Source organism: Myotis lucifugus, unplaced genomic scaffold (assembly GCF_000147115.1).
Source record: "Myotis lucifugus unplaced genomic scaffold, Myoluc2.0 scaffold_10, whole genome shotgun sequence".
NCBI lineage: Eukaryota > Metazoa > Chordata > Mammalia > Chiroptera > Vespertilionidae > Myotis > Myotis lucifugus.
In genome coordinates this window covers 13,387,110-13,407,161 of record NW_005871058.1, presented here as the reverse complement: position 1 = coordinate 13,407,161, position 20,052 = coordinate 13,387,110, and the positions used below count along the sequence as shown (strand labels likewise).

Genomic DNA, 20,052 nt, shown 5'->3' with positions numbered 1-20,052 from the left:
CATCATATTTGTACTTTTGTTAAGCCTTTTGACTTTTTTTTTCCACATTACAAAACTTTTTATGTACATACTATACTTCCCTCTTCCCAGTGACGTGTCATAAATTGATGTATTTTTATTGGGTGAGGCCCAGGTAATCTCCGTTTATAACTCTGACCTTTCTGTGAGCAAACACAAAAAGTGAACTTTGGTTTATCTCCTACCATAATGTAGCTGCTTATTACTGGCGAGCAGGCTGTATTCCATGGCCCATGTGACCAGTGGGGTCTGACCAGAAAGGAACGTGCGGCAGAGCAGACCGAGGGACCTAGCTAGAGGCTGTCCAGCTGGAGCTCCTGTCTCCCTAAAAGCCCAGAGTAAAGCAACTGAGCACAAGGAGTATGGTTCTGAGGTGAGCGAGGTCATGAAGAAACCACTGTTGGGCTTGACTCTGTGGTTACTGCTCCTCTGTCCAGGGCTGATGTGTCTCCACAACGAGGTGATTCAGAAATGCAACAATGGCATCTACGAGATCAGCGTCCTGATAATGAAAAACTCAGCCTTCCAAGAGCCCCCGGCAAAGTTGGAACGTGCAGTGAGACAGGGAGTGAAAATCGTGAATCAGCGTCTAAACGATCATGGTAAGGATATGGTAACAGAATCCTCCTCCTCCCTGTTACAACCTCTGGGATCAAAGGATTGCTAAGTGAAGATCTTGTGTTCTTTGCCTGATCACCAACCTTTTCTAAGGGCCTGTCCCACAACCCCTTTTTATTTCAAGGCAGTAGATTCTCAGACAGAAGGATTTGAGTCCGACCACATTTAATAATTCCCTGTTGTAAGATATTATGTTATTTTTACTGTTGCATAATTGTTTTTAAAAGACTACACCAAGCCTTTTCATGTATATAGTTGTTTTTTGGGTTTTTTTTTAGTCTTTGAGACTAGATTGCTAGACTTCACTCATAATCTACCTTGCTCTGGGGGTGGCCTGACTCAGGGGATGCCAGGTGTTCGCAGCAGTGAAATGCCCCAGATAGCATTTCAATAAAAACCGGATTTATTTCTCATTTTCGGAGAGGCATCATGTTTCCTCCTGCAACTGCTCAGGAACAAAATTTGGTCTGGACCTGAGATTTCCTAGGGTTTCCAGTCAAGAAGATAAATTAGGGAGTAAAATTCATACAGATGCTGAATCTTTTTCTGGGATTTTTAATTCATCTGTTCACTCTTTACTTCTCTGGTGGCTATTATAATAAAACATAGTTAATATAATAAATTTCCAATAGAATTTAGTGTTGCAGTTCTTCATTGTATCTTTTAATTATTAAAATAAACTTTATAACATTAGATAAAATATGTAGAATAAAATATTAGGTAAAATATAAGGAAAAAATCACCACTGATCATTTCTAGCAGCCTGGATATTTATATGCTTCTCAGTTTCTTGTTTTTTAAGAACATGTTTGGGATCACATAGAAACAATTTTTTAGCCTTCTGATTTCACGTTACATCATTCTAGAAGTGACTTTCCTATAACTGCATAATCTTCCTAGCATCCCGAGAATAGATGTGTAATATCCTTTGGAGTAGATATTCTCCCAAATCATCCTATATAATAAAGAGCTAATATGCTAATTAGACCGAACAGCAGAACAACCATCCAGACGACCTTCCGGGCGACCTTCCTGACGAAGCAGGGGGTGGGAGGGCTGGCCGAGGCAACTGGGGCTGTGAGGGCTGGCAAGGCAGGCAGGGCTGTGAGGCCCAAGCCCCTTGCCTGAATTTCGTGCATCGGGCCTCTAGTTTAATAATAATGTAAGATATTTTATTATTTTTAATTTTGCATAATTATTTTAAAAGACTACACTAAAAAAAGACTACACTAAACATTTTCATGTATATAGTTTTTTTTTTTCATTCTTTGAGACTAGATTGCTGGAAGTATAATTACTGAGTCAATGCAATTTGATGCATCTCCATGGTTATTGATGGTTTTGAGGAGGGTATGTCTTAATCTTCTCTATTTAAAATTGTCTGGTAAAAATACCAACAGATATTATACAAGTGTGTAAAAAGTTCTTTTTCTCTGCAATATACGTTTCTTCAATCCAGTCTGAGGCTGGATTCAGATATAAATAGAGAAACTAAGAGGTCATTTCATAAAATTCCCTATTTACTGAGGCAGTGTGTAGTAATGGGAAGAACATTTTATTTAAAGTCTGAAGACCTGGATTGGAGTCCCTTTCTCAGAGCTTTCTCTCTGTGTGATCCTGGATGAGTGATTTCTCTTCTTCTCTCCGAACCTTGTTTTCCTTGTTTACGGAATACCTCTCCTGGGCTGGGTAAGATATGTAACCTTTGTAATCACAGCTCTGTTAGACTGGCATTGTTGACACTTTCACAATGAAGGTTTAATAACTTTGCTTAAGTCATACAGATTGTCTGTTTGAAATGAGTTTCACACTCATATCCGTCTAATTCCAAAGAGTGAATCTTGCCACTGTAAGATCTTTACCCACCACGAACTTTCTCATTAAAACAAGGCAGTGCAGCTCTAGCCAGTTTGGCTCAATGGATAGAACGTTAGTTGGTGGACTGAAGGGTCCCAGGTTCAATTCCAGTCAAGGGCATGTACCTTAGTTTCAGGCTCCATTCCTGGTTGGGGTGCGTGCAGGAGGCAACCAATCACTGTGTCTCTTTCAATACATGTTTGTCTCTCTCACCCCCTCCCTTCCACTCTCTCTAAAAATCAATGGAAAAATATCCTTTGTGAGGATTAACAAAACAAAACAAACAAACAAAAATAAGACAGTGGAACATTATGGTGAGAGGTAGAGATTTGGAATCAAACAGGCCTTGGTTCATATTCTTGCCTTTTATGCAACCATTTATTACCAGTGACCTCAAGCAAATTATTTAAGTTTTCTGAGCCTCATTCTCTCACCTATAAAATTGCAATAGATAGCAGTTACCTCATATGGCTATGGTGTGAATTAAATGAGAAAATTCATATAAATTATGCAATACACTGACTGAAAATAATAAGAACTCAGTAAGTGGCAGTTGTTTTTATTACTGTTACTTACTCTTTTTTTTTTAATCTTCACCTGAGGGCATGCTTAGAGAGAAGGGAGAGGGAGGAAGAGAGAGAGAGAGAGAGAGAGAGAGAGAGAGAGACATCAATGTGAGAGAGAGACATTGATCAGTTGCGGGCAACCTTTCCCAGCACAGAACAACGTCCAATGAACTGAACCACTCTGGCAGGGCTACTTATTGTTGTTCTTGAAGATGTTAATGTTGTAGTTGTTGCTAGGCTACTGCTGATATTAGGAGAGCAAGTTACCAGTCATATGAAATAAACAGTAAAGTTTATTGGTAAGATATTAATCTCTGAACTCATATAACCTGAATTTGAATTCCTGCTCCATCATTTACTAATGAGTTATTTATTCTCTTGAAGTTTCACTCATCTCATTTGTAAAACAGAGTTATTAATGGTGAAGTTGTAAAATAGATTAAATGAGTGGAAAATTTTAGGGGGAAGGAAGAATAAACAATGATGGCCGAATTTTTGCACTTGATGATGCATTTTGTTGGATGAGTGTTGATGTATAATAAAGTCAACAAGTGCAAGTTGTGAGGAAAAGATAGGTTCATTGTTTTAAACATATTGAGCATTATTATTTGGAAAAAATCTAATACAATATAATGAAGAGCTAAATAGAAGAAATTTAAATGTTGTGGGTGATGTGTAAATGAAAGACCGCAATATTTTCTCCTAGTACTTAGAAAACCTTTGTGCATTTGAAGACTAGGTAGGATTTGATGAAAAAAGATTGCTTCAACCTTAGGACATTAACTCCTCAAGTGTGTATGTACCATAGCTAAACGCACCAGGCCCATGCCCTGCATGTGCTGTCATGCCCCTAGACTCAGACACTATATGCAGATTCACTTTGGTACAACCCCATCCTGAAAGCCCTGGATAGGAGATAGAAGGTTCTGAGATCACCCTGAATTTTATTGCATTCCACTCATTCTCCCAGGACTGAGATTCCATGGTATGGTGAGAGAGCAGGCCAGAGAGGAATGAAAAATAGTGCTTGGGGTAATTGCTTATTTTAAAAGTTAAGCTTTGAATTGTCATTCCATAGACGTCTTTCCATTGTCTGAAAAATGTTCAGTATATTCTTGAGAGATCATTTGGAATTTACGGTGATCAAAGGGATAAAAAACCAAAAATAGTTCACGTAACCATAAAATGTTGAGAAGTAGCACCATACTACAGTATGTTCTATAGGAGTAGCTCTCAAAGTTTTTGGTCTCAAGACCTCTTTACACTCTGAAAAATAATTGTGAAATCTGAAGAGCTTTGTTTATGCAGATACATTTATCAGCATTTACTGTACTGGAACTTAAAGCAGAAATGTTTTATTTTTATGTTTTTATTCTTTTTAAATTTTATTTTATTATCACTTTTTTCTTAATCATCACCTGAGGATATTTTAAAATTTATTTTATTTTATTTTTATTTATTAAATTTATTGGGATGACATTGGTCAACATGAACATATAGGTTTCGGGTATGGGTTGCTAGGTTACAAGATCTGTATATTGCACCCTGTGCCCACCACCCACAGTCAAATCTTCTCCTGTCACCTTATATTAGGACCTCCTTCTCCTTCCACCCCATTCCCTCTGGCAATCACCACACTGCTGTTTGTGTTCATGAGTTTCAGTTTTATATTCCACATATGAGTGAATTCATATAGTTCTTAGCTTTTTCTGGCTGACTTATTTCACTTAGCATAATGTTCTCAAGGTCCATCCATGTTGTTGTAAATGGTAGTAATTCATTCTTTCTTATGGAGGGCTAGATTCCATTGTGTACATGCACCACATCCTCTTTATCTAACCCGCTATTAGTGGGACACTTTGGTTGTTTTCATGTCTTGGCCACTGTGAATAATGCTGCAATGAATATAGGGGCACATATATCTTTGGGAATACATGATTTCGAGTTTTTCGGGTATATACCCAGGAGAAGAATTGCTGGGTCGTATGATAGCTCTATTCTTAATTTTTTGAGGAATAGCCAGACTGCTTTCCATAGTGGTTGTACCAGTCTACATTCCCACCAGCAGTGGATGAGTTTCCTTGTTTCCACAACCTCTCCAACACTTGTTATTGCTTGTCTTATTGATAATGGCCACTCTAACAGGTCTGAGATGGTATCTCATTATAGTTTTTATTTGCATTTCCCTAGTTGCCAATGAGGTTGAACAGCTTTTCATATATCTATTGGCTATTTATATGTCTTCTTGGGTGAAGTGTATTTTTAGGTTCTCTGCCCACTTTTTGATTGGGTTGTTTGTTTGGTGTTGAGTTTTACAAGTTCTTTATATATTTTGGAAATTAAACCTTTGTCAGAGCTACTGTTTGCAAATATCATCTTCCATCTGGTTGGCTGCCTCTTTGCTTTGTTGTCAGTTTCTTTTGCTGTGTAGGAGCTTTTTAGTTTGATATAGTCCCATTCATTTATTTTTTGCCTTTACTTCCCTTGCTTTTGGGGTCAAGTTCATAAAATGTTCTCCATGACCAAGGTCGATAAGTTTGGTCCCTATATTTTCTTTTATGTAACCTATTGCTTCAAGTCTTATACTAGGTCTTTGATCTATTTTAAATTAATTTTTATACATGGGGACAAACTGTAATCCAGTTTCATTTGTTTACATGTGGCTTTCCAGTTTTCCCAGCACCATTTATTGAAGAGACTATCTTTACTCTATTGTGTGTTTATGGCTCCTTTGTCAAAAATTATCTGTTCATATGCATGTGTTTTTATAGCTGGGCTCTCTATTTTGTTCCATTGATCTGCATATCTGTTTCTCTGCCAAGACGATGATGTTTTGATTATTGTACCTCAAAACAGAAATGTTTTAAATATTTGCCTATCAATTCATTTAAATAACAACTATAGATACTTTATCAGTTAACATAGATAATATTTCTTAGTAAGGAAAACCTATATTTATCAAAACAAAAAAATAAAAGTAGGTGGGAAAGTAGTTTTGATTTACATTTTTGTAAATCTTTAATGTCAGGCTTCATAGAAAATGGTTGGATTTTTATATCTGCTTCTGCACTTAATCTATATATATAAAAGGCTAAGCAACCATCCAACCGTCCAACCGGTAGCTATGATGCACAATGACCACCAGGGGGCAGATGCTCCAACCAATAGCTATGACACACAGTGACCACCAGGGGGCAGACGCTCAATGCAGGAGCTGCCAAGCTGCAGTGACTTGGCAGTTCTTGGGTGACGCACCCTGAACCAGAGTGGAGGGAACCCAATTCCAGGATGTGTCACCCGAGAACCGCCCTCTCGCAATCCAGTACCCCTTGGGGGATGTCGGAGAGCTGGTTTCGGCCCGATCACTGCAGCCCACCTTCCAGAGGGACCCTGCTCACTCAGTAGACACCCTTCGAGCCATGGTGCCACCCAGGTGCAGCCTTCCAGGGAGGGACCGCGGGAGATTGGCTTCAGGGCATGCCCAGCCCATCTTGCCCAGTCCTGCCCCACCAGCCACCGTCTAATTAATTTCCTTTCCATGTGCATGAATCCATGCACCAGGGCACTAGTGTCTTATCATAATACACTTTACGTAGTCTCTGGAAACCTCTCACTATATAATCAAGAATGAAGGGGAGTGGGGAAAAAAAGCAAAAATGTCTTAATATAATTATGCAAATAGTTTTGACCCCCTGGACCTCCTGAAAGAGTCTCCAGGTACCTCAGGAGTCAATGGCCCCACACTTTGAGAACTACTTTTCTACAGCAGAATCTGGAGTCAGAGTGTCCTTGGCTCAAAACCCAGCTTCACTTCTTATGCAAATTAATCAACTTCTATGGACCTCTGTCTTCTCATTTTTAAATTAGGAAGGTAAATTATTAATTAATCTCATAGGATTCAGGAGAGAATTTAGTGAAAGAATGCATGCAAAAATCCATAGCCCAACGCTAGGCATATAATGACAGAGATCATCCAGTTCTAATCTATGAATAAATGGGTGAGAAACTGGGGCCCCAGAGGTGAAATCACTTGTACAAGATCACACTCAATAGACATTGGTTCCCCTTCTCCCAGACCCTGTACAGTAAAAGCCTGGATTTTGCCATGCCCATCATGGGCTGCCTTGAACCTAGGATTTTTGAGTGGATCATCTTTAGTGTCCCTCATAGCAACAGGTAGTTGAGGTGTAAGAGCTGTCTTATACATTAACAGGGAACGTGTGGCTATCTTCCCAATGCCCCGTTTTCATCATGTGACTGTGCACTGGCTGCCATTTCCTGACTCCTCTTGCTACTTTCCTAGACTTTCTCTACCCCAAATTTCTACTCCTCCCCACATGCATTCTCCCATTCCACTAGGTCCACCACAGCCTCACTCAGACTATTCTCCTGGCTTCATGTGCCTTGTATTCTCCCTATTTTTATGAGAATCAATAAGATAAAAGGTATAAAGGGCTGGCACATGAGTCACTGACCCTGCATCTTCCATTAACTTTCCCTGACTGGTCTTATCACACCGACCTCTCCTATTTGGCTAGTCTGAATGAACAAAATGCTGTCGTCTCTTATTTAGATATCTTACTAAACAAAGTATAGTAGCAGAATAAGTATCCTTGTCCTGGCCAGTGTGGCTCAGTCGGTTGAGTGGCATCCCATGCACCCAAAGTTCTACCATCCCATTCCCCCTCAATGCACATGCCCAGGTTGTGAATTCGATCCCCAGTCAGGGTTCATGCGGGAGGCAACCAATGGCTGCTTCTCTCCCACAGTGGTGTCTCTCTTTCTCTGCCCCTCTCCCTTCCTCTCTAAATAAATAAATAAATAAATAAATGTATGTCCTTGCATTAACAACTAAAAAGGCAAGAGGTAAAATGCTTCCTAGTTGTAGAAATATTTCTGAGGTGTCTGTAGAAGAGCAAAGACGTTTCCATTTTCTAAAAGAACAAATCTATATCTCTTAAAATATTCTAATTTGGATGTTCAGAAGAACAATAACTTCTATTGCTGGTATTCTCTTTTAAAGGAATTAAAAATTATTACATTTGACAAACCTGGTTTTAATACCATTTTACATGTGAATGAATCAAATAGAGAAATTAAAATGGCTTGTGCAAGAACACATAGAAAGTCACTCATACTGCCAGACTAGCAACTGAGGTTTCCAGGGTTCCTAAACAAGAGCTTCACAAAATGACAGATATCTCTGCTTAGGTATCAGGGATTTGTCCTGAATATTTTTTTAAATATATTTTATTGAGAGGAAGGGAGAGGGATAGAGAGTTAGAAACATCGATGAGAGAAAAGCATCGATCAGCTGCCTCCTGCACACTCCCTACTGGGGATGTGCCTGCAACCAAGGTACATGCCCTTGACCGGAATCGAACCTGGGACCCTTGAGTCCACAAGCTGACGCTCTATCCACTGAGCCAAACCGGTTAGGGCCTGAATATTTTTTTTTATTGGAAGGAAAACAAAATGCAAGAGAAAGAGTTTGGTCAAATGGTTCTGCTCTCTCTTTATTGTCTTCCTAGCAATACCCAGGGATATTGGCATCGATACTCTTGCCTTCATCTGAAGATGACCCATTATCCAAAGATTCTGGGCCAGAATGGATGGGCACAAGTCACTTTGGCTGTCATTGCTTTGCTAACACTTACCAGCCCCATATAGGAAACTTGCTGAGTCTACAATAATAAAAAACAGGATGAAGAAAATGTTCTCAACTGGATTGTGGGATGGTTGTGCAAATATATATACATACATAACACACACACACACACACACATACACACACACAAGGTGGGCCAAAAGTAGGTTTACAATTGTAGGTACACAAAACATAGAGTTTATTCTTGTATTATTATTTATTGATTATTGTATTATTTTCCATATGAACAACTGTAAACCTACTTTTGCCCCACCCTATATAGTATATATATGTGCTAAATACAGTATATATACATATAAATATATGTTTACTAAAAATCATTGAATTGTACACTTAAAATGACTGATTTTTTCTGGTGGTAAATTATGCCTCAAAAAAGCTGATGAGAGAGAGATAGAAACAGAGAGAAAGAGATAGAGAGAGAAAAGAAGTGACAGAGAGTAATATAAGAACTCCAAACTCAAATATCCCGAGGTCTGAAAATGGATCTCCATTTTTTTCCTCAGGATCAATTGTCAAAAGGTAAATTTTATGTCTGGTGTGAACTACTAAAAAAAATAACACTAGTTCTCTCTGTTCGCTCCTTTCTGGGTAATAGGAATAAATGCAACTGTGAACGCTAGCTTTATCCGTACAGAGGATGCGTTTTATAAGTCAAATGACTGTCGGAGTAGCACCTGTGAAGGCCTTGACCTACTCAGGAGAATTTTCGTAAGTATCTGCCTTGGTATGAGCTTTATCTACCAAGGCAATGGACAATCATAGTGTGAACCTTGGGCACCTGTCCATGAGCATCTCTCATGTCAGCTCTAGCCATGCTGAGCGATGTCAACGCAAGATTCTCTAACTTTATCCCTATAGATTTCCCGTGTGATGAGGGCCCGCCAGGAATCCAGGAAATGGAAAGAACCTAACTTTAACGTAATAACTGTCATGTCAAAGGGTAGATAATTGGGTGAGAGAGATTCTTGCCTAATCCCTTCTCCCAACTGCCCCACCCCCCCACCCCCATGCAGGTCTTGGAACACTAAAGAGTGTTCCAGCTCTCTAGAAGCAAGTATGTGTGTGAGATGCCCCCTTTACAGAAATCTTTGAAAAGGCCCTTGTGAAACAGGGCACCAGGCACAGAGCTGTGCATGGTTCCAAAGCTTCAATCAATAACATTCTACGTTATTATGCTGAGGTAGGCTCCACCTGGGCCAGGAGGAGTGGCTGATTACAGCAGTCACCCTCAGTCCTGGGAGGTTGCGGGAGGGATAGCGGGGGAGGAAGAAACGTTTAGGTGCTTCCTCCCTGGATCTCTACAGAGGAAGGTATGACCTGGTTCTCTAAAACCAAAGACGGGATGTTCCTAATCACATTCCCCTTGAGATATAATTGAAAATAAGATCTATCATTGCCCAGCTGGTCACATTACATTTGTTCTCTTTAGCCCTACTTTGTAGCTCTCCCTAAAACTTGCCCACTCCCTCCAGAGCACCTCCAAATCTAGTTTTTCTCTAATGTGGCCGACAGACACTACTATGTCTGCCAGTCCTTCCTCCCCTCTGCATCTCCCTCTTGATAAAGAATGCAGGTTCCCTGCGGTCAGCTCCCTTTCAGTGGAGTACCTTTCCCATAGCACCGCCTCTCTCAGACTACTTCATCCCTTAGCTGCCCCTTGCCCAGCAAGAGGCACCCCATGTTGCCCCCTTCTGCTCTGCATTCTAACATCTTAAGTGGTCCACTTTCTAACCTTCTGGGAGCCTTCCCTTGCCACTTCTTTTCTGTCTTTTGATTCTTTCCTTTGTTTTGTTTTCTTTTTTTGTGGGGTGTGTGTGTGTGTGTGTGTGTGTGTGTGTGTGTGTGTGTTTCCATTTTAGGCACTAGTTTTTTTCTTTCTTTTTTTCTCCTACAGAATAAAAAAGAGATGGGTTGTGTCCTCATGGGACCCTCGTGTACATATTCTACCTTCCAGATATAGTAAGTATTTTGTTTTGTTGTTTTGATGCCACTATGAATTGAAATCAAGACATGACATCCGTGTTAAAAAGAGTTTATCAAACAGCAGTCTAGTCAAGGCGACACAATGAGGAGTGTTGGGGCCCTCCTATATTGCCACTGGTCTTACAACCGTAATTCCCTTATCGAGTTAACTCTGCCTTTGCTCAGAGTGGAGTGAGTCACAGTAGCTGTTCAGGTGCAGTTACCAACATCTAAGCTGGAGAAGCAACATGGTATAAAGTCAGAGTTCTGGTAGGAAACAGGGAAGACATGCACTTGGATAACTTGAGGAGCTTAATCAAAGAAATACTCACAAACGTATAAGCAGAGTGTATGGAAACACAAAGAAAAGGGCAGCACTGAAGGGCATGAGCAGGGCTCTGTTTTAGCTCTGGGTTTACAAGAGTAAGGAAGGGAGCAAGGTACTTATTTCATAGCATTATTTGAAGGTTTTAAGTAACATATTACAGTACTTTGCACAATGCCCTGATCACCTTAGAAAGAAGCTTTCAATATATTCCTGAATGCAAATACTTCTCTCTGGGACAGTCGCCCTCATCCCTTCCATTCATTAAATCTCATCACCACAAACACTTTGGTCTTCCAGATTACACCGATCCCAGCCAAAATCCCTCCCACATGCCTTTCTCTCGCCTGTTACAATCTTACCCTGAATCAAGGATCAGCCCTCGCCTACGCAGAGAGAACTGTGCTGAAAAACCCCTTGCAAGAGACTCTGGAGGGTAAACATTAGGCCTCTGAAATGTCTGTTGCAAACTGTTCTTCTCACACCTCATACCAGCTCCCCTGGCAGATTCAGGTGCTCGGAGCCACTGCACTCCATAGACACACCATAGGAGCATTTTTTTTTAGCTTATCTTCCATACCAAAACGCAGACAAATACAGAATCTCACTCACTCTTCCTTGCACTCATTCCTGGTTGTCGTCTTGTCTGACTACTTATTGACAATGCTATAGAGTATGCTCAAAAGAAAAGGGGGGTTAAGAAAATGAACTCACCATTTAGGAGGACTTGCCATGTGCAAAGAAGCATTTTCATTTTAAATATGTTTTTATTGAGTTTAGAGAGAGAGGAAGAGAAAGGGAGAGAAAGATAGAAACATCAATGATGAGACAGAATGATCGACTAGCTGCCTCCTGCACTTCCCCTACTGGGATTAAGCCCACAATCAGGGCATGTGCCCTGACCGGGGATTGAACCATCACCTCCTGGTTCATGGGTCACCTCCTGGTTCATGGATCAGCCACTCAGCCAGACCATACAGGCAAGAAACATTTTTATTTTATTGGAATAGAGAGAATTAAGTAAAACCTAGCCCCTGCCTGGTGACATGAGAAGGTGATGAGGACCCTGGTGACCAGTACAAGTCAGAGTCAGGTAGGTTCCATCAGAGAAGGAAACAAACAAGACGCTCTGGATGCACAGAAGGAAATGGTCACCTCTGGTTAGGAGAGTTACGCTTCGAGAAGGGAAAGACTTCATGAAGGCAGTGGTATAGTAGAAGTTGTATGTTGAATAATGGGTAATATTTTAATGGGTAAAGATGAGAGGTTAAGTATCCTAGCCAGGCAGAGAAAGAAGTAAGTGTAAAAGCAAAGAAGCAGTGAAGCGTAGAAAACTTGTTAAACTCTGTACTAACGGGCATGCAAGAGATATAGAGGAGAATAATAGAGATAAAACTAGAAAAAATGAAGGAGGGACATATTTGGGAGGTCTTGAGTTCTGGGGGAAAGAGTTATATTTAATTAGATTATTAGTTGCATATGCTTTCTTGTATTTAATTAGATTTCGTTCTATTTCATTAACCACTAAGGTTGAGCAGGGAGGTACCATAGGAAGCAGTTTAACTTTGGGAAGAATAATTGACAACAGTGTACAGGAAAGACTGGAGCAGATAAGGAGAGAATGTTGGCAGAGAAGTCGGCAGGGGAGAAGGGGGGATCTGTTCAGCATAAAAGCAGCTGACATGCACAGGAAGGGTAAATTTTAAAGATATTTAAAGGTGGAATCAATAGTATTTAATAACTGATTGGATGTTGGGGTGAGGGCTGGAAAGTAGTCAAAAAGACTTTGAGATCTCAAAACACTAAAAGAAATGGAGAATCAGGATAAGGAACCATTTTGAGAAATAAAAATAAATTTGGCCGTGAACGTGGGGAGTTTGAGATGTGAGCAGAACACTCAGTGACACCTTTCAGTGGAACACTGAAGATGGAAGGGGGTATTTTTGTCCTTCCTTTATCAAATACATATTGAGCACCTACATCTGGACCAGGCTGACTGGGGATGCTGAGGTGAACAAGCAAGACATGATCCCTGGCTTTAATGGAGCTTGCAATCTAGTGGAGGAGACAGATACTCACCCAAATAATTACCTGGTCTTAGGAATCAAGGAAATTTTCCTGATGACTAAAGAGACATTTAATCTAGGACTTGATGGATTAGTAAGAGTCAGCCAAAGGGACAGGGCAACAGCATTCTTGGTATTTGTGAGGCCCTGATGGAGAATAAAGCTTGTTATGTTTAAGGAACTACAAGAAGGTCATTGTGCTGAGCAGGGGAAGAAAAACTCTAAAATCCTCAGCAATGTCTATCTCAAATGTAATCCAGGGAAGAGCCAGAAGCAAGGCAATGAATAGAGAAAAAAGTGTAGAGGGCATCCTTTGGACTTTACAACTGTGGTAGCTATAGAGGCCCAGCCTCTATTTTCTTAGCCCTACTCCCCAAATTTTATATGTCCCAGCCTGCATGTTATGACAGCCCAAATGACAACTTATTTTAGAATAAATCTAAGTAACTAAGTCACAGATACATGAAGACACCTAAAGTGTTCTTAAAACCTAGCATATGCTTAATAAATGTTGTTTTAAAATTCACCTGTGTGGGAGGGTCACCTGTATTTCTTTGCATGCTGAAACAGGTTAAAGAGCGATCTTATTTGTGCTACTTAAGTTAACCCTGATATTTCTTTCTTTTTTTTTTTTTTACACCTCTTGGCATAGCCTTGATGCAAATTTCAGATATCCCATGATTTCAGCTGGAAGTTTTGGATTGTCATGTGACTTCAAAGAAAATTTAACCAGGTTGATGTCTCCAGCTAGGAAGTTGACACACTTCTTGGTTGACTTTTGGGAGAGTAATAATTTGTCATTCAAAACTTCTCACTGGACCACTGCATATGTTTTCAAGAATAATACCGAATCTGAGGACTGTTTATGGTAAGCAGAATTATTAACATTCTCTGGCACTTGCCACAGAAAGAAGCCATAGACTCATGGCCGGCCACTGGTTATTATCAGATGCACCTTTTCCATCTGTTACAGCAGTGGGAGTGGACACCAGCTCAGTCTCTTACAAATAAAAGCAAAGGGGCCAAAGGAAACATAGTATAATAAACATAATCAGCATGTGTTGCATTTTCAAACTCTTAGTAGTTTTCAAAGTACCTCCAAGATAGTTTTATTGATTTCCCACGGGAAACCCTCTGAAGAAAAGAGAACAGGTACTATGATCCCCATTTTACAGATAAGGAAATGAAAACCAGAAGTTTATGCTTTCACATTACTGTGCAAGACATGATACCAGAGAATGTGCATTCTGCCTATACCTACAATTAGTTAGAAACCATTTCTCTCATAATTTTTTTCAGAAGAATAAGTTGGGAGGTGGACAGAGAACAGGATAATGGGCACCACTGCCAAAATAAAATTGCAAGTTCCCTCTCCTTCAGCAAAGATAGCAGACAGGATCCTTTGATCAGGTTATTACAGAACCACAATGCTGATGCTGCTCAGTTCTGTAGTCTCTATCTACATAAGTACGCAGAAGACTAAAAGTGGGGCACCACTGGGTTTGCACATCTACGGAACTACAAGAATCAACTCAAAGCCCTTGTCCTAGAAACTTTGGGGTGAACTTAGAACACACATAAATTCATTTTACACAGGAGGAAAAATTATTTCTATCAACTTGGAATTTTTGTACTGTAGATTCAAAGGTTTCAACTTATCTGTGATAATGGGGCTGGTTTCTTCGGCAAATAGCAGAAAGCCATTATAAGGGACCCACCAAATTTTCTACTATGTGTACATATGCATGAAGATCCCCTAAAAGTTCCCCAATACTTTCACTAAATCAGATGTTCACACTCATGGAGTGTATTATCTACTGTGTTAATAGCAGACGTGAATTTTTGATTAACAAGTCCCAGGACAGATCTGTAAGCAATGAGCAAATGGCATGGAAGGCCATGAAGAAACAAAGCTGGATTCTTATAGTTTCTCTCTTTTTTTGTTCTAGGTACCTCAATGCTCTAGAGGCTGGAGTTTCTTATTTTTCTCAGAAACTTAACTTCAAAGAGGTGTTGAGAGGAAAGGCTGAGTTTCAGAAAATCTTAATGGACCAGCATAGGAAAAGCAATGGTATGAAGACATGAGATAATTTTGCCAACTTCTCCCTCACAGCTACCACTTCCTTATGAGTCATTTGACAAATCTATCAGACAGAGTTGTCATCATTACCTCAATTTACTTCTTATCTTTTGGGAGATCTGTAGTTGCATGCAACTCCATTATATTGTTTCTTTTGTTGATTAAAACTTTATCCTCTGGGAGAAATTAGAAAAGTGACATTGAACAAATATATTAACTTCATGAAAGTAATGATGATGTTAAAATCCAAATTTTATAAACCAAAATGACATCACAACCCATCATCACAGTAAACTGGTTTTTAAGTTCACCTCAATCCAATATGTTATTGGATTTGTGACAATTCCTCAAACATTCTGAACCCTGCTTCACTCATGACTAAGAGGATATGTTTACTGATATCTAGCCTCACGTAAAATTATAAAAGTAAGCAAAATACCTCACCTGCCTAATGATCTCTGAGTTACAAGTCAAGTGTGAAACACTAGTGGGATAAAGTCATCCTTCCTAAGTTATTAGGTGGTTTGCTTGGCAGGATTTCCTAGTGTCACTCAAATCATTATCTACATCATCATACTTATTAAGCATTTACCAAACTAAGAACCTACGATTTGCAAAATATTGACCAAGATATGAGGGGGAAAATAAAGTATTAAATTATTCATGTCCCTACAGGGTTTACAAGTCAACTGGGCAACACAATATTTTAAAAAATCTAATGAAGTATCTCCCAACTCCTCTTACTCATAAAGTCATGCATTTGGGAAGTGTAGCTGCAGTTATAGAATTGGATAGGACTCCATCACTGAGATCACTAAGACTAAGATCTGAGTTAAGAAGTTACAAAGCCCACAAAGAAAGTTGCTTAGGAAAACTTCATAAATTCTCACATTAACTTATACTATATCTTTTCCAACCATTTTACATATGGTGAGGTGAAAATAGTAACCAATGAAAATAGTTTTTGGAATACTCCAGTGTGGTATAATGGAATAAGCACGAACCCAGACTCATAAAGCTTGAATAGTAGAGCTACCTCTGTCATCTACTAGTTCTTTAACCCTTTGACATCTTGGCTTTGGTTTCCTTAAATCAATAAAATTAAGGGAATGGACCAGATCATTCTTTTTAAGATTCCATTTAGCTCTACTCTGACTCTGTGACTGTACATTTAAGAACAGGGGACGTAGTAATTTGAGGAATTGGTGTTAGTCTTAAAACAAACATACCATGGACAAACTGAGTTCAAATTCGGGCACCGGTTCCCTTTCTGTTTGTGTGTACACCATTGTATATTTCTCTCTTTGTCTTGCTCTCTCTCCTCAGTGATTATTGTGTGTGGTACGCCAGACAACATCTCCTCCATCAAGGGTGACCAGGAAGTGGCTGAAGACACTGTCATTATTCTAGTGGATCTATTTAAGTAGGTATAATATTTGGAAGAACTCTTCTCCTTTCAAAAAGAAAATACTCCAAGGATTTCCAAACGGCGCATTCTCTTTTCCTTTGCTTTGCACAGCCTCATATAGGTTCAGTATGATGATGATATATTTTTTTTAATCCTCACCTGAGGATATTTTTTCCATTGATTTTTAGAGAGAATGGAGGGGAGAGGGAGAGACAGAGAGAAACATCGATGTGAGAGAGACACATCAATTGGTTGCCTTCCACACGCCCAGGGCCAGGAGCCTGCAACCAAGGTACATGCCTTTGACTGGAATCGAACCGGCTAGGGCATGATGGTAATATTTTAATCTATGTTTTGTTCCTTTTCTAATGCCCTCATTCTTTTTTAATTAATCATGGCCTTAGTGGAGATGTATTCCTTTGACATCACTCTCATGTCTAAATAACAAAGTTTTATGAAAATCCCATTAAACCCACATGTCTATTTATCCTGGTGTCCAGCCTGACTTTAAGGTCTTTCTCAGGTAGTGATAAATCAGCTTATAACCCAATAATATTATCTATGAGAATGTGTGCCATATCTGTGCCTTCAAATGCTAATGGCCTTTGATCCTAGATTATTTTTCCTTCAGCCACCTTTGGTATGAGGAAAGTTCTAGTTAAATGAATTTAATTTATACAGTTATCCTTTGCCTACTGTGAATCATCGCTGGGTGGTGATCTTTTCCTTTGCATTTGTCTGGAACTAAAGAGAGAGAGGAAAAAAACAGAAATCACATTTATTTATTTATTTATTTATTTATTTAGATAATATTTATTTTGAGGATATTTTTTCCATTGATTTTTAGAGATAGTGGAAGGGAAGGGGAGAGACAGAGAGAAACATCGATGTGAGAGAGACACATTGGTTGATTGCCTTCTTCAGGCACCCCAACCGGGGCCGGGGATTGAATCCGCAACCAAGGTACATGCCCTTGACCACAATCGAACTCATGATCCTTCAGTCCACAGGCCAACACTCTATCCACTGAGCCGAACCGGCCAGGGCAATAGAACTACTTTTTATCACATCCCTCATTTTACCACTCATCTTTTAATGTGGAGACCCACAGACTAACTGTGTCAAGGTAATATGTGAGTCAGAATAAGCTTAAAGAGGGTTTCACTGGTATGGCTGTGTCCTTTGCCCCATCAGCTAGATCATCTGACTTCACTTATCTGACTGGATCATTAATCATTACCTTTCTATGTTCAGACCAGAAACTGTTACTGCATTAGCTCTTTCCTGTGTTTGCCTAGTCACTTCACCCACACTAAATGTACCTTTCACAGTGTTAAGAGAAGTGAAGCATATCAACTGGAGGCCTGTTTGACCACAAGTTGTTCATGAAGATAACCAATGTAACTTTTTAGCTGCAGCATACAGGAAGGAGGGCACATCATCAGCATTTCATCCCAACAACCACATTGATAGCTTCTTTCAGTAACTGTTTTGCCCTCTGGAAGGAGTCCTCAGTGTAACTTAGTTGGTGTAATTTTACCTTTAGCAAATCCTCAATCGACTGCCAAAGTGTTGGCAATCCTTTGTCGCTATTCCTGAAGGACACCTGACTATGTTTTGGGGAAATCATGAGATTCACTTAAAACTAGACATACATAACTTGGATTCAAATTCTAATTCTGACACTTCTGGTTCATTTGACTCTTGGGTATTACTTAGTATTTTGAGATTTAATCTACTCCTTTGTAAAATGAGAATAAAAATGTCCACTGTATTGGGGTACTTTTAGAATTGTATGTGCTAATATGAGCAAAAGATTCAAAACAGTTCTCAGTTCATAGATGTGTTCACCTCCTGTTTGAATATTAAATGATGGTCAGCCTAGTTATAGCAGTTCAAACATGTTAGATTCTTGACCTATTAAAACATTCAAATGGTTGGGAAGCTAGATACCATTTGCAGCACAGTCTCAGATATTTTGAGAGTCCACAGTGTGCCAAGAATTATCTTGGAGTTGAGGATACAAGGATCAATAAGCTCATGCCAAGAAGTTTACAGTAGTGGTAGAGAAAATGTTTAGCCCTTCCATTCTTATGTTTTACCATCTGAAAAGTAATTTTCACTCCTAATTTTTTATCATATCTTAATATCTCTAAATTGTTATGAGCACTTCAGGAAAAGAATGTTCCCAGATATAAACCAAGGGTCATTAAGTCTTGAAAGCAACCACTAACTTACGTGTCCAGAGCCCAAACACATTTCCCTGAAAGTGGAATATGTCTTCTGATCTTCCTTTCCCTTTGTGTATGTTACGTACAGCTGCCTAATTTCTCTTGTTCAACTTAGCAGGTTGAAAGAATTAAGCCTATATGGAGAAAGTAGACAGCTTTGCAGGTTACTGGAAAAAAGAACATGTTTTAAACTATTTCAAGACTACTATTTTAGTTTGAGTGAAATTGTAGGAGCTCTAGCTCTCTATTTGGAGGAACCTAATTTTCATGAGAAATTGTGCTTTTATTGTAGTAACCACTACTTCATGGACAATGTCACAGCCCCTGACTATATGAAAAATGTCCTTGTTTTGACACTGCCTCCTGAAGAGTCCATCCCAGATAGTTCTTTTCCCCAGGACTTATCATTGGTAAGCTTCATATATGCATACTATTATTTTCTTCTTCAAGGTTAAGATATTATTCTACTCTTTGGGACTAAAATTCTAAGATGAGCATTATTTTTTTACTCATTTCAATTCATTCAACAAGTGTTAATTGAGACCTACTAGGTGTAATTGCAAGATTCCTGCTACTAAAACTCTTACTATGGGTCAGTGTGTTAGGCTCTAGACCAGCTGTGGGCAAACTATGGCCCGCGGGCCGGATCCGGCCCGTTTGAAATGAATAAAACTAAAAAAAAAAAAGAAGACCATACCCTTTTATGTAACGATGTTTACTTTGAATTTATATTAGTTCACACAAACACTCCATCCATGCTTTTGTTCCGGCCTCCGGTCCAGTTTAAGAACCCATTGTGGCCCTCGAGTCAAAAAGTTTGCCCACCCCTGCTCTAGACCAGCACAGCAGTGTGCACTTCTGTAACATCAGAATGGAAGTGATCATGTGGGAAGATAGAAGGCGCCCTGCTAACTTAGGGGAGGTGGAAATAAACAATGTAAAATAAGTGAAGTTTTCCTACATCCTAAAGCAACTTTCTGCTGGCACCCATATCAAATTCTATCTTTAGAAATATACACAGGAGTGGGCAAAAGTAGGTTTACAGCTGTTCATATGCAAAATACAACAATTACTAAACAATAATACATAAATAAAATCTGTGTTTTGCATACTCACAACTGTAAACCTACTTTGCCCATCCCTGTATTCCTAAGTAAAAACATTGTTATCTATTGTGATTAGGTTAACCATTGTCCACATTTATCCAAAAGAGTCCTGGTTTATGCCTCTTATCCAAGCATTTCATCTGG

At 39.4% G+C, this 20,052-nt stretch overlaps 1 protein-coding gene across 1 annotated transcript in view; it reads left to right on the top strand.

Annotated features, from left to right (window-relative positions):
• The window catches only part of GUCY2C (guanylate cyclase 2C), a 70,642-nt gene that overhangs the window by 1,283 nt on the left and 49,307 nt on the right, over positions 1-20,052 (top strand). Inside the window, exons 2-8 of the mRNA XM_006084275.3 lie at positions 214-620; positions 9,326-9,438; positions 10,625-10,689; positions 13,736-13,951; positions 15,033-15,154; positions 16,490-16,586; positions 19,095-19,212. Of these exons, the coding sequence (XP_006084337.1) occupies positions 404-620; positions 9,326-9,438; positions 10,625-10,689; positions 13,736-13,951; positions 15,033-15,154; positions 16,490-16,586; positions 19,095-19,212 (948 nt within the window). The 5' untranslated portion in view covers positions 214-403. The remainder of the gene's footprint in view (positions 1-213; positions 621-9,325; positions 9,439-10,624; positions 10,690-13,735; positions 13,952-15,032; positions 15,155-16,489; positions 16,587-19,094; positions 19,213-20,052) is intronic.